We start from the raw sequence: 18,038 nt of genomic DNA, 5'->3' as shown, positions 1-18,038 counted from the left end.
ACAAACATGACGAAATCCTGTCTCTAGTAAAAATACAAAAATTAGCTGGGCGTGGTGGTGGGCACCTGTAGTCCCAGCTACTGGGGAGGCTGAGGCAGGAGAACTGCTTGAACCTGGGAGGTGGAGGTTACCATGAGCTGAGATTGCACCATTGCACTCTAGCCTGAGCAACAAGAACAAAACTCCATCTCAAAAGAAATAAATAAATAAAAATAAAAACTTGTTGACCAAATGGCAGACTCTTGCCGTGAAGCAAGCCCAGACCTCAGTGCCAAGAGATGTGAATTAGATTCCTGCCTCTTCCACAGGCTAGACATGTGACTGGGGGCAGATTCCTTCAGCAATATCACCTCATTTGGGGAAGAGAAGAACTGGACTAAAATACCCTCCAAGTACTTTATGAGTTATTTAAACCTCCCAGGCTTAGGTTTACTTCTCTTTTAGGACACAGCCTTGCCACCCTTTAGGAAATGGAGATTGTATATGGAGCATGTTGTGCCACCAGCTGCTGCACGTCCCAGAGCCATCTTAAACCCTCTCCTTCTAAACAATGGCTAGTCTACAAGAAGCCTTAAAAGGGATGTGAAAGTGGCAACAGTGTCCCCTCAACAACAAATACTTCCCCAAATATGAGCTTGTGTGGAGCTTGATGGCTCTGCCTCTGACTCCAATCCACTGGCATCTTTCCCAAGATGTGCCTGGACTTCCCTGAGCATGAGGCCAAAGATGGAGAATGCAGACACCCAAAAGAAGTAACGAGGAGACATGGAATTTTCCACAGGTTGCTTTCAGCTTACCAAGAGCCTGGAAAGTGAGAAAATAGATTCTCCAAAATTCAAAATTAACATTACTATTATCAATATTTATTGAGAGTGTCTACTTTTTGTAAACTCTTGGCATCTTTTTTCTTGAATTCTCCCAACAGCCACAGATTGGAATTATTATTATCCATCCGCCATTTAATAGACAAGAAAACTCAGGCTAAGCGAAACTACATGACTTACATAACTCCATGTAGGAGTAGGGAAAATGAATTTTAACTGGGACCGTACAAATCACTAGTCTTCACAAAGGTCTTTTACTCATGTGTCACTTCTATCTTGTGTCATTTTTCCAGACCTCCGAATTTAGAAAGAGGAAGCAGAGGCACTTTTTACATATCCACTGTCTGTAAATAAGCAAAATTCACATCCTGTGTAATCATAAATACTGCTTTGAGAAAGGGACAGGAAGTCTCAGAGGCTGGAGAGCCGACCACCAAGATCGTTCTGGCAGGAACAGCCAGTGGGAGGTTCCAGCTGAGCGCTCCCCAGAGGGGAGCTGACGCACCAGCCACAGCACACAGGACCAGGCTGCGAGAATAGGTAGGCACCTTGGTTTAGATCATGACTTTTGGGGAAGATTGTGTGCTTTTGGAAAGACAGCCAGGGAATTGGATTATCATTCTGTCTCTGATTCTGACCACCTGTGTGAGATGGAACGTCAGCTCGGTCCCCTTTTTGGGTCTCAGTTTACTCACTTGCCAAATAAGAAAATTGGGTAAAACCATTCTCAGGTTTCTCTCAAGATTTGAGGTGATTTTCCGCAATGCTCTGCATTCTCCTGGTGTGTCACTCAGTCTTACACAGAATCCACTCTCAACAAATACTGTGCACTTAGACTGAATCTTGCATTAGAACCCCATTGTCCTACTCTAATTCTGTAATACAGAAAATTGCTGGGCACAGCTGTTGACCTCCATGTTATGATTTATCTTCAAAGCAAGGATTTTAGAGCCATCTTGAAAGGTGTGGGTCCTTCTAGTCTATCTCCACAAGGCGAATGTGGAAGGACAAAGCATCCTGTCAGATTGTGGTGTTTGGAGATGATAGCATCAGTCTGGAGACTTTTGTGAAACATAAAGAATCTTGGTTATATAGAATTCCTCCTAAAAGTAGCAACATGTGTCAAAATTTAAGTATCATAGCTTTAAATGTAATAAATTCACTCTGAGATAATTAAATGCAAGAGGCATCACAAAAGTGCAAAGATGCTCATTATTGCATTGTTCATAGTGCCAAAAAGAAAAAATAGAAACCGCCTAAATGATCATGAACGTGTGACTGATTAAATGAATCTGAAGACCTCCATTTATTTAAATATACCATTTGACTTTTTTGTTGTAGTAAAATATACTTAAAATAATTGTAGCCTTTTAACCATGTTTTGTTGTTGTTGTTGTTGTTGTTGTTGTTGTTGTTTTGAGACACGGTCTTGCTCAGCCACCCAGGCTAGAGTGCAGTGGCGTGATCTTGGCTCACTGCAACCACCGTCTCCCGGGTTCAAACGATTCTCCCATCTCAGCCTCCTGAGTAGCTGGGATTACAGGCACTCACCATCATGACCGGCTAATTTTTGTATTTTTTTAGTAGAGACGGGGTCTCACCATGTTTGCCACGCTGGTCTTGAACTCCTGACCTCAGATGATCTCCCCACCTCGGCCTCCCAAAGTGCTCATTACAGGCATGAGTCACTGCACCCAGCCTTAACCATTTTTAGGTTTACAGTTCAGTGGCATTAAGTATATTCACACCGTTGTGCAACCGTCACCACCACCCAACTCCAGAACTTCCTTGTGTGCCCAAACTGGAACTCCATACCCATTAAACAATAGCTTTCCATTCCCCTCTCCCCCCAGCCCCTAGCAACCACCATTTTACTTTCTTTGAATTTGACTCTTCTAGGGACCTCCCGTAAGTAGAATCATACAATATTTGTTCTTTTGTGACTGGATTATTTCACTTGCCATATTGTCTTTAAGGTTCATCCATGTTGTGGCATGTATCAGAATCTATCGTTTGCTTTTAAATTTAGGATTTTTATTATTTCTATTCATTGGTCAAAGATGTCTACAGAATAATGGTGAGTGCAAAAAGAACAGTTATAAAATGGCATGGATAGAATGACTATTTCCGTAAAGTTGTGAATGTCTGTGAACATATATAAAGAGGAGAGAGACAAAGTGGCAGAGGGGAAGAGAGAATGTAAAGAATATGTGCGTAGGAAACAAGAGTGATCGGGTGACAGTTGAAAGTTAAGGAGCTAATTTGTTTTCTTCTTCAAACTGTATTCCCTTGTAATGGTGGTACTTTATGCACTCGTTCAAACAAAACAAACAGTTAAGAAATAACAAAGGAAAATAAATGTTCATGGTATCATGGTTTCAGGCTATAGTCTGAAATTATCAATTAAACTTTCGAGTCCTAGCTTCAGGCTGAGAATGAAGCATTTTCCACGGTCCTTGGGTATGAGATTCAAAAAATAAAGAAAGGAATCCAGAACTTAGGAGGCTGGTTACGAAGACTAGTAGGAAGGAGTCTAGTTGGTATATTTCGGCTATTGTGCCACACGGAGCAAGGTAAAAGCCAAGTTTCTACAACATGAAAACAATTTGGGAAATAGAAATCTTCAACCTATATTCCCCAAGATTAGCAATGTCCCTGGGGGAGGGTATGGAACTGGTAAGTGGCAGCCAATGCTTCAACAATAGGGGAGGAAGAATAGAGAGGATGAGAATCAGGTGTAGCTAGCCAGGCAAACACAAACCTACAGGGATATAGAAGAGCTCTGGTGTTAGACGGCCTGTGCCCAAATCTTGCCTCCACGACCTGCTAGATAAGCAATCTTGTGCAAGCTACTTCACCTCTCCAAGCCTCATTTTTCTTATCTTCAGAGTTCAGCGTCCATCTCTGAGAGTGCAGATTAAATGAGACTGTCACAAAGCTCTTAATAGAATGCTACATTCATAGTGCGTGCCCAATCAATGTTGGCAATGATTATCATTTTATCATGAACTACTGTTTGATTCTGAAACCTAGAATTTCTCTAAGCCTGAGACTTTTTCTCCTTCTCTGGCTTTAAAGATGTGCTGGAAGGCTCACCCTGGCTCCACTGCAGGGACTCAGCTTCAACATTATTCCCCTCATAGGACATGTAACCTTACCCATACTTCTACCCAGATTTCAAAATTCCAAGAAATGAAAATTATCTCCTCAAACAAAGAGAACTTTAGGTTTAATATTTCTTCAGATAAAGTACTTGATTCCCAGAGAGCATGAGAAACTAGACTAAGGCACAGATCTAGGAGCAGAAATAAAATGGGGGTCCAAACATGGATTGACTATTATGGAACACCTAATAAAACTCAGAGAGTTACAACAAAAGGCACTCATGTATGTCATTCACATCTTCAGCAGAGTCCTTCAGGATGGTATCATTATCCCTATTTTACAGATAAGGAAACTGGGGATGAATGAGGGGAAGTATCCTGTGTATGGCCAGCTCATCAATATCAGAACTGGGCTTCCAATGAGTATTAGATAAAACTGATACGTTTTGCGAGTTTATCACATGCCTCACTCTATGTTGAGCCCATTATATGTGTCATCTTATCTAACCTGTATCACAAACCTATGAAGTGGTGAAAATACCTTGCCCAGGGTGAGTTTAGCAGTAATTGGTGGATGTAGGATCTGAACATAGGACTGGACTTCAAGACATAGGCTCTGATGTGCAAGTAGATGCCTAGGCACTGGACTCCCATCCCAGTGCACTTTTCCATCTCCCTCACTAGGAAGAGATTCTAGGTGTCATTTCCAATCTTTATCTGTTATTCACTCCACCCAAGAGATCCTGGAACCATTCCTAAAGCACCAACACGTTGAGGCAAAATGTCAGGCAGCAGAGCTGTAGCACCTTTCAAGGATCACAAGCCTTTAACTAAACTCTGGCCTTCAGTAGGGAGAATGCTGAGCTGAAAACAAATCTGGGCAACATTTCAGGAGCTGAGCCTTGTTACTGACACCACAGAGGCCCAGCAATGCCGCTGAGTTGGTGGTGGCAGACAACTTGCTCCTGGAACCTACAAGGCAACTGGAAACGTTAGGAAGGAAGAGGAGAAGAATTAACATGGCATAGAGAAAAAAATACCACATGCCTCTGAGCCAGATAAGCCTCAATCCAGTCACATAAATGCAGGCTGTTAATATTAGCTACTGTATATTGAACACGTTCTATGTACTGAGATAAGTGCTTTATGTGACTATTTCATTCAATGAAAGTCACTTGAGCTTATTAGCCCCAGGTTTCTAATGTATAAAATTGATTTAATAACATGTAAGTGACAGGGTTGTTATAAGGATTAGAGTTGCAATGGTCTAATGCTAGGAATTCGGCAGGAGTTAAGTAAATGTTTACATTACTAATTACTAAACCAATATAAGCAAGGAGGAAGATTCTGGATGGGATACGCCATCTCGCTATAGGAAAGGAAAGTGGAACAGCATTCATCCCCAATATTTTTATGAAGATAAAATGAAGACTAGAGTAGAAGACTGATCAGTGCAGGTGTAGCACAAAAGTATAATCCTGGAAGATGTGGTGTGGAAAGGTAGCACAGGTGAAGCAGAGACACAGGAGATAAGGAAGGGAAGCTGGAAGCAGAGGTCATTGGAGGGAGAGTGAGATGGACATATTTAGGGCTACAAAGCAACTTCTATGTGATTTGCTCACTTCTCAATTGTAGGACCCCTCAAAATATGTACAGTTCTCTGGCAGTGACATGCTTCTTGACCACAATGGATGAACTGTGCCCAGCATGCCCGCTTTCCAATGCTCCACTGATTCCCATGTTTTGTTTCTGAAGGACAACCAGCCTTGGAATAATGGCAAATACTTTACGTTCCTACAAGGTATGGTCCCTGGAAGCTTATGTCTGTAAGTCAAACCTTGGGAAGTAACTGAGTTTGATGCCTCTTCCAGCATCATCAGCATCATGCTATTACAATCCCAAACCATGGGGATTTTTGACAGCTTTACACCAAAGGACATCACTATCCCTCAAAGAGAGAAACCTGGACACAAGTACCAAAAAGAAGATTACCTTCAGAGCGGGCTGCCAACAGAAGCCACCGTTCTTGGGGTAAGTCCACCTCATCATAAGGGGAATATTGAGAAAATACTTTGTAAATGTATCTAGACTACAGATCTACAGTGAGTCTGAGAAACTCTTTCACTCTTTTCTGGCTGACTCCAGGCTAATGAGGACATGAAATGGAGCTTTAGGGGAAGACTATATCCTCTGCAGCAGTTTCCAGAAACTAAAACCACTAGATCTTTTTCACTAGCATGCTTCACAATTAACAAGTTAGTCTTTCTTATTTTATTTATTTATATATTTATTTATATATTTTGAGATGGAATCTCCCTCTGTCGCCCAGACTGGAGTGCAGTGGCACGATCTTGGTTCACTGCAACCTCCGCCTCCCGGGTTCAAGTGATTCTTCTGCCTCAGCCTCCTGAGTAGCTGGGACTATAGGTGCACGCCACCACACCCGGCTAATTTTTGTATCCTTAGTAGAGATGGGGTTTCACCATATTGGCCAGGCTTGTTTCTAACTTCTGACCTCGTGATCCACCCACCTTGGTCTCCCAAAGTGCTGGGATTACAGGCATGAGCCACTGCGCCTGGCCACAAATTCGTCTTCCTTATTTTGTCTTTAGTACAGTAAAAATTTTCTACTTAACCATACGGATTTTACTCAGTTTGATTAAATTAGATATTCTTAACTTTGAGCTCATTTTTCAAATATTTTGAGATGAGACAATCAAGACTAATCTCATGATCCATTTTTCCCCATTCATATAATGATAAGACATCTAAGTGTCCCAGATTATCATCCCTCATATCCAGAACTTTAATCTCCAAATGGTTTTGAATACTCTCTTATAATACCCAGCTCCTATTCACTCCCAGTTTTAGATGGATCTCCCTGCCCTGTTTCTTCACAATCTATGCTTAGTACAGCAGGTAGGGTGATCTTTTAAAAATGAAAGTTAGGTCATGTATCCTGCTAGTTCAAAATTATCCAATGGGATTCCTTTTTTGCTCAAGATGAAAAGCAAAGTTGGTAAAACAGCCTGAAAATCCCTACATCGTTTGCACCATGCCTCCAGTCCTTCACAGGTCTCATGTCCTACTACTTTGCTCTTAACTCTATTCTGCCTTCCATGGAACTTGTCTATATCCTTACAGACAAGACACACAATACATATATAAGCTCTCCAATGGTAGTGATTTTCATTTGCTTCATTCCCTAGTGCCTGGCACACAACAGGTATTCAATAACTATTAATGATATGAATGGTTGACTTCTTTTTTTATTTCTCCTATGTTTGCATCATCTTTCAATTGCACGTGCATTTGAGCAAAAGCATAGGCTTTAGAGCTAATGGCAAAACTAATGGCAAAACTTCAGTTCTTCCACTTGTGAAATAATTATTATTAAAATTCAATGATGAACAAAACAAGATGAATTACAGCAGAAGAGATGACCTGCTCTAATTTCAACTGAAAAAACTCTTCATTAACACTCCTGTGAAAAGTTTCCACCTCACTGAACAACTTTTTTATCTACTTTTCAAGGAAATAAATTTAAAAACTGTCAAGTATCTTTTTCAAAAATAGTTAAAGTGTGCATATGATCACTTCCCTATTTGCTAGTTTAGTAATCCTATCAGAAAAGAAGAGGTTAGCTATACATGACTTCCTCTAGCAGCATATCGATCGGCTCCTTGTAACATTTGTTCCTCTTTAATACAACAAATTATAACGTATTTTATACTCTTTATGCTTTACAATGTGCATTCAAATAATCACTTTCATCTGTTTGAAATGCAGTCTAGATTTCCTGTCTTCTCTATTGCAGACTGTCCAGATCCTGTGTTGCCTGATGATTTCAAGTTTGGGGGCCATCTTGGTTTTTGCTCCCTACCCCTCCCACTTCAGTCCAGCAATTTCCACCACTCTGATGTCTGGGTACCCATTTTTAGGAGCTCTGTGTGTGAGTAGAATGGGGACTGTAAGAGGGGACATGCTTTATAAACGCTAACCAGGTGCATAGTTGTGGAGTGACTCAGACTCCAAGAGGCCAGGAGGCAAAAGAAGGCAAGGCCTCAACTTTCCTTCTATCATTGCCCCACATCACATTTCCTCTATTCAAGAAGAGCAGCAGAGAGACTTAATCTGTCTTCCTGCAAAGCAGGGGGCAAGCGAGAATGGTGGTAATGCAATGGGAATACCAGCACAGCATTTCTTACCTGGCATTACAACATACCTCTGGAAAAGTGGATGTTTTTCCATATCCCTCTTTGGGGCTTTGATGAGGCCATTGGATTCTCTCCGTTGTAAGAATAATTAACTTTTAAGGTAGAGAGTGAGAAGGCCATTTTTAAACAGTAAAACGAGCACCACTGGGAGGTGCCACAGGTTTGCAGAGATTTGGGTTTGCATGGTAAGATTCATGGGTGGCAGGGACAGGCTTACTGTGTGTCCAGAGGTAACCCTTAGCACTTGAGAAACTCTCTTTGCTGCCTTCCACCTAACGGCTCATGAAAAAGGGTCTAGCAGATCTGTTTTTCAGAGAGTGGCCAGGGCAGACTCGCATGTCCCACAAAGGGTTATTTCTTCTCCATGTAGTATTTTGTACAAAGGATAAAAAGCAAACATTCTGGGCAGATGAACTATACTAAGGTACCATTTCTGTGTGGATACAGTCCCTGTGTGAACACAAACTGTGCAGTCATGTAAGGAGGCCCTGCTCCTGCCCCAGAGCACAATTTGTCCTTGACTTCTCCTATAACCAGGTTGTGGGCCCCACGTCTCCTTAGAGAAGCTAGCATTAGCTTATACTGGACCCTTTTTGCCTGTGACTATTCAATATCCAAGCACACACTTAAGCAACTTTTCAGCTTCTCAGAATACCCTTCCTCTGCCAGCTGGATCTTTAATACCACTGGGATTAAATACTGATTTCTGGGGCTTTATGATAAAGACTTCATGTCTGAGTCTGCTCTTCCCACTTTCCTCAACTCCCATTCTGACTCAAGCAACATACACCAATAACTTCCAGTTCATGTGTTTCTGCACCTTGTCCCATCAGAGCCTCTTTCCTGAGTGCTTCTGTTGGCTGTTCCAATCTCTAGATCCATTCAAGTCGTTGGTCCATCTCAACCTCCTCTCTTTCAACCTTGTAATTTAGTAACACTCTTCTCCTTCCCATGAACACCTTTTCTCCAGGCCTCCTCAGTTCCTAATGATTTCCACTAAAACAAATCCAACCCCTCTGTACATCTGCATGTCATTCAAAGTCAATATAGACATTCTTATGTCAGGTGGGAATTAGGCCTTTCTAGCAATATGGATTCACACGATTTCTGCAGTGTTCTCTCCCTAAAAGTTTTCCAACATCACTTTTTGATTGAGTGATTGACAGTGACATGGTGGGCACATTTCCACAAGACAACTGAACTGATTATTTTTCTCTTTTCTGAGCAGTTTGGTATTACTGGATCCCTCTCAATTATCTCTGGAAAACAATCAACTAAGCCCTTTGTAAGTATAAGGACCATTAAATCTCAGCTGGTTGGAATTGAAGAAATGTCAGAGTTAAGTCTTCTAGTTGAAAATCCCTATTTTACAGTTTAGAGAGATAAAGCTTAGAACAGGCTAGGAATCCCAGGTTTTCCTGGCTGTCCCATTGGTAGAACGAAGAGTAGAGCCCACATTTCTTGCCTTCTAGACCAGCGCTCTTTCTTCTACAAATGGTGCTTCTGGATTATATTCCAAGCTTGGAGGAGGTTTACCTCAGTTATTTAAAAAGTGTAAATTTTTAAATGTACCATGGACTCTTTACAGATTGTTACCTTGACCTTGAATAAAGTAGCCAACCATCCCAGAGAGAGCCTACAGATCCTTTTTCTGTAAAACCTGCCTCCTGGGGTTCTTTTTGATGCCAAATGTCCCCATTCATAGAGTTGGGACTTCACACAAATTCTAGCCCTTCAGTGTCAGGGTGACCAATTGTCTTGGTTTTCCCAGGACTGTCTCAGTTTTAGCCTAGAAAGCCTATATCCTGGGAAACCCTTTACTCCCCAGGCAAACCAGGATAACTGGTTTACCCTACTCAGTGGCCATGGTAACAACTTGAAAGAAGTCCATGATATATTCTCAAATTTCTACTTTTTAGGCAACTGAAATAAACCTCATTCAGTCAAATAACAGGTGGGGAGGCATTCATTCCTCTGTCAGAAGAGGGTGTTGCCATCTTTTTCCAGGCTGGAGGAGACTATTTCCATCCAAAGACCCATTCTTGATAATTGGATGTTAGAGGAAAAAAATCAGTTTAAAGTAAGGTGGGAGAAAATGAGGGTGATGGAGTAGAGGTAAGGGGGATGTCTGCAATGTCAACACTGATTGCCGCACCAAACTCAAAGACAATACCACTCATGCCACTGCCAACATCCCCCTGGCTTCCTCAACAACTTTAGAATTATTATATTGCCCTAAGTGCATCTAGAATATGACCTTTGGTGCCTCTGTAGAAACCCAATTTATGTCTTCTTACTTAAATGAGCAGCTTTAGAGAAAAGACAGAAGCAAACTGGAGAGGTTGGAATACCTACCTACAGGTGGATCAGGCCTATGAGAACCACATTCACCACACCATTTCCCAACTCTTCTTCTACATTTTAGGAGAAAGGATTCTCCCATAGCATGACAATTCATTAGCAAAGACACTGATGTGCCAGGCTCTGTGCAAGGTTTCCAGCGCATGCTCCTCTCTGTTTAAGCATCATTGGAAGACAATGTATGTTGGGGAGGATGGTTGTTCTGCCCTTTTCTACTCCAGCTCTGTAGCTACGTGGCTTCATGTGCTGAGTCTTTGAAGGAAAACTAGTCCCAATGGACAGTCACTTTGCCCAAAGCTACCGTATGAGCAATGGAGCCCACATGTTGTTCTTTGTCCCACATGTGGAGCCCACATTGTCGTCAAGTCCAAGCATAGATTTCCCTTTCTGTGTATTCACTGCATTTGGGAAGCCACTTCTGAGATCAGAAGATTCATCTTCCACATTTTATAAAAGAGATAACTGAAGCCCAGAGTAAGAAAGATCTGCTCAAGCACGCAGATGGATCGGTGAGATGGGTTGGTGACAGAGCTAGGATAGGAGGAGAGGTTTTCGGATTCTAAGTCTAGAACTATGACTCCAACTAATGAATGCTGTGAACTCTTCAAAATCCTCTTCCATACTCCTGGGTTCTAGACTGCAGCTTCAATCATCAGGAGCATATACCAGCCTCACGTACCATCCATGTGTCCTCATCTATGCCTAGCCAGACCCTGTATCTTCTTGAGTCAGAATGTGGCTTTTCCCTAAATCACCTCTGTGGGTGTACGGCAGGGAAGAGAGAAAATTGCTATGGAGAGAAGCAAAGGCTTTATAGCTGCTTCTTCCCTTTCTCCCTCCAAGGTTTGTGGGAAAAGTGGCTACAGTCTGATAATATTTCTGTTTGTGAATGGGTGGAGAGAGAAGCACAGGGTCTAAGCCCATGTGCCTCTGCCTCATGTCCTGTCACTTTGGAAAACTGAAGGCATATGCTTGTCATATTGAACAAATATTGATTGTCAATTCAAGATCAATTGCTTATCAATTGAAAATCTGTCTTATGTTCCCATAGACCTATAGATAGGTTTTCCAACTTTTCCAGTTTGCCTCCACCTTTTCTCTGAAGCTGCTCTTTTATGTAAATCAAAGTCATAGATTCAGTTTACCAGAAGGAGCCAAAGTCCATATTCTAGAAGCCCTTAAGGCAACAGAATGATTCTAAGGCTATTGAGGAGGTCACGGGAGATGTTGGCAGTGACCTGAGCAGCACTGACTCTATTTTGAGTGCTATAGAGAGTCAAGGGCCAGAATCCCTCTCCCTAAGGAGGAATTATCCATGCATTTTCTTATTCAATAAGCATTTACTAATTATATCACATGCTTAACTAAATAGTGACAAGAGATACAAAGATGAATAAAACACAGTTTGTGCCCACACAAGGAAACAGGAAGGAAACAGACCCAAGGAAGCACCATGGCAGTACAATGGACAGAGGACTCATAGTGTCACGTGCTGATTCTGTGATGAGAACCCAATACAGAGTTTCTCTTCCAGGACCTGAGCAGCCTGACCTCAAATGCAGTGAGTTCCGTTACTGCAGGGGCAGGCCTCTTCCTCCTTGCTGACAGCGTGGTAGCTCTGAGGACTGCCTCTCAACATTGTGGCTCAGAAACGGATTATCTATCCTCATTGCCTTATTCGGAGTACTATTATCCAATATATGAAATCAAAGATTGTCTCCTGACCAGTGTCAGTTTAACAGTGAGTAGTTTCAGATTGAACATTCTGTCATGTGAAATCTCTGTGTCTCCCCTTTGCATAATCTCTGCTTTTCTGGCAGTCTCTGGTCCTGTCAGTCTGAATGCCTGGAGACAGACAGAAATAAACAAAAACCTGTGGTTAGAAGAGGCCTGTCTGCCGACTGCGTGGTGTGGGGGATGTACTATATAAAGTCCAAAGAGGAAATCAAGAAGGACAGTAGGGAGTCCGTCCCTCCACTGTCTTTCTTATCACAAACATTCCAACCTCAATGGGTTTAACTCTTAAAGTACATCCTTTGTTGAACAGGCTTCTCCCTACTCATCACAGGCAGAAATAGTCTTCATTTGAATTATATTTGAATTTGGGATTATCTCTTTTGGATTCTTTTCCAGGGGTTGGATGCCCCTACCCCTTAAAGATGCTTGTCTTCTGATCATCAGTGAATTGAGGACTAGGAGAGGCTGTATGGTGTTTAATCTAATCTTCAAATGCAAGCCTGTATGCTACATTATGTTAGGCACAGAACTTGAACCTTAAGTCCAAATACATAGTTATTTTGTACTTTGGTCCAACAGGGCTGACAGAGAGTGGTGGGAAGGGAGACAGCCTATCACAGATTTGACTTCCAGAAAAAATGTCAACCTTTCTGGGCAGCATTTTGTTGGCACCTTTCTCCCAAACTTGATGATCACTTCCTGTTCGTGGTGACAAGCCTTGCTTATTCAATCCTATAAATATAGGATCATGGTGTTAAAACCATAAACCAGTGGCCTTTTAAGAAGAAAGAGTTCTTCCTCTATGAATCCTCCTAGTAGGAGCACAGGGAGCCCAAGGCAGTATCTCTCATTCCCTTGGATCCATCTGTTTCACAAACCTCATAAAATGTGTGCAAGCTTTTGCACTCCTGTGGGTCTGCTCATGTGATGCAGAGATTGTCAAAAGCAACCCTTTTGGTTCAGGAGCTTGAGGAAGTAGAAGAGCACAGAGACCCGTCTGGAGGAAACCTGGTAGATAGTGTCATCCTGGTGCAGGACAGACATCTGGTAAAGCAATGGGGGTGGGAGAGGCATATTGGGGGTTTAATTTAAAGAAAATGAATTTCATTACCTCAAACTGCCTCCCATTCTGAGACAACTGGAGTCCAAAAGACCTTCCCACAATATCAGAGAAGATGCAACATAGCAGACTAAGCCGACTCTAAAGGCCTACTCTTTGTTAATTAACACAGCAATTACCTGAACAAAAGTAACGAAATTTTAAAAATTAAAAAATATACAGCCAAGGTTGGAAGAAGAAGGGAGGGCAGAAGGAAAAACAAATCAAAGAAGAAAGATGTCTTAGGTTCCAGAAGCTAAGAAGGATCCTAAAGCCAAATCATCAAACAAGAGCTGAGGCCAAAAAACACAAGGAAGTCTGGATAGGAATATTGGTGTTAGAGGCTAGGCTCACACAGTTTTAACATCCATGACAAGATCTGGCATTGGGCAGGACCATAGAGCTCATTTTGAGTACCATGCAAAAATGTTGAAAGCTGAAACTGAGTATTTACTCAATTTGTGAAAATAATATGAAGAAAATTCTGCCCAACATCCCAAGAAGTTTCAAGAAAACCTTCCATCAGCTCACTAAGTTTTGTGGAAGTGTGCCATCCGAATTCATAATTACATGTAAAATAGGGGAACTTCAAATAAAGGGATTAAGTTAAAAACTGCTACAAGATATGTGAAACTTCTCAGGTTCTCGCAGAATCAAATCTAAAACTACTATCGAAGGAGATGTCCATAAACCTAACTTATAAGATGCCTCCCTATCAAAGAACCCTACCACTACCACCATCTACACACTGCAGTTATCTAATAACCAAAATATTATGAGAAACATAACAACAACACGAAAAAACGAGAAGCGGCAGCAAATGGGGAAACATGAAAGTCAGAAGCTCAAGAACTGTAGATAATATAATAATTTGAAAACGGCTATTATGAAAATACGTTTTAAATCATTAAAAATGTTTAAAAAGTAACAGAAACCAGGCCAGGCGCGGTCGCTCACACCTGTAATTCCAGCACATTGGGAGGCTGAGGCAGGCGGATCACCTGAGGTCAGGAGTTTGAGACCAGCCTGGCCAACATGGTGAAACCCCTTCTCTACTAAAAATACAAAAATTAGCCAGGAATGGTGGTGCAAGCCTGTAATCCCAGCTACTTGGGAGGCTGAGGCAGGGGAATCGCTTGAACTGGGGAGGCACAGGTTGCAGTGAGCCGAGAGCGCACCATTGCACTCTAAACTGGGTGACAGAATGAGACCCTGTCTTTAAAAAAAAAAAAAAAGTAATAGAAACCAAAATGGAAAAAAAAAGGACAGTAAAGGGAAAAAAAGATATGTGCATTTGAGAAAAAAATGGAATCACATAATTGGAAATGAAAATTGTCTTTGAAATTAAAAACTTAGCAGATCAGTTAAACAGCAGGTTCAATATATTCAAGGAAACAAAGAGTGAAGTGGAATTTAGATTTGATGAAATCACACAGAACACAACACATTATGTGTGTTTGGAAAAGACGGATGAAAGCCTAAAAGGCATGTGGATGCAGGGAAGTGGAGAGGTTTAATACATATCTGATATCAGTCCCAGAAAGAGATTATAGAAGAGAGAGCATATGCAAAAGCAAATAACTAGAAATCTTTTAGAATTTAATAAAACCATGAGATTTCAGATTGAAGAAATGCACTGAGACCACTGCAGGATACACAGAATCAAATACACACCTAGAAATATCATCATGACAATAAAAAGCACCATAGTCAAAAAGAAAATAATAACAGCAACCAGAGGTAAGTGGTAGATTACTCTCATCTGTCATTAGGTAGGATACCAAAGTTTTGAGATGATGCAGTTGCTGCTTATTTCCCTTCATCTATTCAGAAATCTGAAAGGGAAAGCAGAAAAGAGGATTAAGCAATTTTCCCTGTCCCCTTTTCTTTGCATTGCTGGAGCCTCATCGCCCCGTCTCCTCTTAGTGAGGCATAACAGCTAGCTTGTGTTGGGTACCAGCCATTCATGTCCTGATTTGCAGGGTGTCCTAGTGGTGATGCTCGTCTTCACTGTGCTGGAGCTCTTATTAGCTGCATACAGTTCTGTCTTTTGGTGGAAACAGCTGTACTCCAACAACCCTGGGGTGAGTATGCTGACATGTTGCATGATACCTGCTCTGTCCCAGGTCCAGGCTACAATAATCCAGGCTCAAAAGTGACAAAAAGAAGAATCAATTATTGTTCATGAGGTGCACGTGGAAGGCCACTTTTATAATTTAAAAAAATGAGTTAACAGTGAAACCCCGTCTCTACTAAAAATACAAAAAATTAGCCGGGCACTGTGGCACATGCCTGCAGTCCTACCTACTTGGGAGGCTGAGGCAGAAGAATTGCTTGAACCCAGGAGGTGGAGGTTGCAGTGAGCTGAGATCCCACCACTGCACTGCAGCCTGGGTGACAGAGTGAGACTCAGCCTCAAAAAAAAAAAAAAAAAAAAAAAGTTTAAATAAATGGGCTCCTTCCTGAGGACACTCTGGTCATCTGGGATCAGTTAGTGTCTACTGGGAAGTAGACCAGTTAGAGAATTGCTTAATATGAAGCTAATTGGCTTTAGAAATCACATAGCGCAACCCCTCATGAAAGAACCAAGGCTTGGATAAAATTACATAGAAAATGAATGATACAGACTATTGGGCTGAAAATGAGAATGCGTATCCCCTCACTTTTATTATGAACACAGCCACCCGCCTCCCGAGAGTCTCCCTAGCCAAGTTTCCTTGTTAATGTAATGAGACTTTACTAGAACGTCTCTGTCCTGTTTATGCTTCCTTGTGCTCTTTCTTACATCCCCTTAGCTCTTGATGTTATAATTTTAAAATATTTTCATTTCCCCTAAAGGCTACAACAACAACAAAAAAGAAGTGCTTATAGAATTTGGATGAAGTATGATTTAACTATGATCCTATTTAAACATAGTAAAATAATTAGCAGACTGGAGAACGGCATTATTTTTAACTAATATTGCTGCAATTCTATATTATGGCAAAGCTGGAAGAACTAGTACTACACAAAACTTGGGGAAAATGTATTATGAGTTATTTTTTTTAGTCTCCAAAATCAAAATCAAAAGTTTAAAAATTCTAACCAATTATATGTTTTCTAGAGTTCATTTCCCTTGACCCAGTCACAAGATCATATCCAGCAGGTCAAAAAGAGTTCTTCACAGTCTTGGACATAAGCAACTCTTGGCCTCAGAGGAAGGAAAAGCAACCCAACGCTCATGGTCAAGTGTGATTAGACTTTCCTGAAATCTCAGCCATTTTAGATACCATGAAATAAACTTAAAAAAAAAAAACAAAAAAACTTTTTGTTTAGTGTTTGTTTACTATGATTCGTCATTTACATGAGTCGTTTACTACAACTCATTTCTCTTGAAAATAATTTCCTCAAAGCCCAAGCCAGTAAAATGTTATTAGCCAGTCTTCCAAAATGGTCATCAACTTTAGAAACTGCTTTGGGTAAACTGAGCAGAAGGTGATCTAAAGGGAAAATGTGCACTCATACTAGTATGAATTTGGTAAGTCGTGTGACTCTGCAGGCTGTTTCTGTATTATTTTCACACTCATATTGCTTAAATATTACATATTAGGGATTATAAGAACCCTTTAATTAAAAATGAAAGACTATATATAATTAAACTACTCTGCTCTGGCCACTCTCTGAGAAACAGATCTGCTGGGCCCTTTTTCATGAGCCATTAGGTGGAAGGCAGCAAAGAGAGTTTCTCAAGTGCTCAGGGTTACCTCTGAACACACAGCAAGCATGTCCCTGCCTCCCATGAATCGTACCATGTAAACCCAAATCTCTGCAAACCTGTGGCACCAACCAGTGGCGCTCATTTTATTGTTTTAAAACGGCCTTCTTGGCCTGGCACAGTGGCTCATGCCTGTAATCCCAGCAATTTGGGAGGCCGAGGTGGGCAGATCACCTGAGGTCAGGAGTTCGAGACCAGCCTGGTCAACAAGGTGAAACCCCATCTCTATTAAAAATACAAAAAATTAGCCGGGCACGGCAGTGCGTGCCTGTAGTTCCAGCTACCCGAGAGGCTGAGGCAGAAGAATCACTTGAACCCGGGAGGCAGAGGTTGCAGTGAGCAGAGACTGCACCATTGCACTCCAGCCTGGCCTACAAGAACAAAACTCCATCTCAAAATAAATAAAATAAATAAATAAAAATAAAAATGGACTACATATAGTCTTTGAATTCATTTATTTTAAATAAATAAATAAAATAAATATTTAGTCGGCACATAAACTATGTTCTTTTCTATTATTTCAGGGAAGGAGTCAATGAAGGCATCTTAGTCTTCTTAACAAGTTACAGATAATCTGTCTCTGAGTGGCATGTTTTCTGTTTCTAACTTGGAGCCAAATAGTGTTCACACTGAAAATAATAATGTCTGTTTGTTTGGGTATTACCTCTATTTTGATCTATAGCACAATTTTGTAATTCAGATCATCACCCCTGCACTTTGTACCACATGGGCATATTCTTTCTTCCCAGTCATTGCCGCAATTATCTTGTCTGTTCTTTGTGTAATATGTTCTATGTGGACCGCTGCATTAAACTCAATTTCTTGGGCAATTATGGAAATTCCAGTGTGGCTGCAGTTTAACTTTGCATTCTCTATGCATATGAGGTTTCCTAAATAAATTTGAAGAGTAGCATAGTTTAAAAAATACATATCATAACTTTC

General features: G+C 41.2%; 1 protein-coding gene across 5 annotated transcripts; it reads left to right on the top strand.

Annotated features, from left to right (window-relative positions):
- Positions 1-1,198: 1,198 nt before the first annotated feature.
- On the top strand, positions 1,199-16,645 carry MS4A7 (membrane spanning 4-domains A7). Of its 5 annotated transcripts, none has more exons than XM_005577726.4 (7): positions 1,199-1,364; positions 5,800-5,959; positions 7,746-7,880; positions 9,374-9,430; positions 12,041-12,247; positions 15,325-15,426; positions 16,446-16,645. In XM_005577726.4, exons 2-7 carry the CDS (start codon positions 5,813-5,815, stop codon positions 16,518-16,520), a joined length of 723 nt encoding a protein of 240 aa, XP_005577783.3. In that variant the 5' UTR covers positions 1,199-1,364; positions 5,800-5,812; the 3' UTR covers positions 16,521-16,645. The 5 variants fall into 5 exon arrangements, with proteins under 5 accessions (XP_005577783.3, XP_065384204.1, XP_073868649.1 ...); XM_065528132.1 differs by having other exon boundaries at positions 5,684-5,959; XM_074012548.1 differs by having other exon boundaries at positions 5,564-5,959.
- The last annotated feature ends 1,393 nt before the right edge of the window (positions 16,646-18,038 follow it).

Source organism: Macaca fascicularis, chromosome 14 (genome assembly GCF_037993035.2).
Source record: "Macaca fascicularis isolate 582-1 chromosome 14, T2T-MFA8v1.1".
NCBI classification, from domain to species: Eukaryota; Metazoa; Chordata; class Mammalia; order Primates; family Cercopithecidae; genus Macaca; species Macaca fascicularis.
This window is presented reverse-complemented; position numbering and strand designations above follow the sequence as displayed.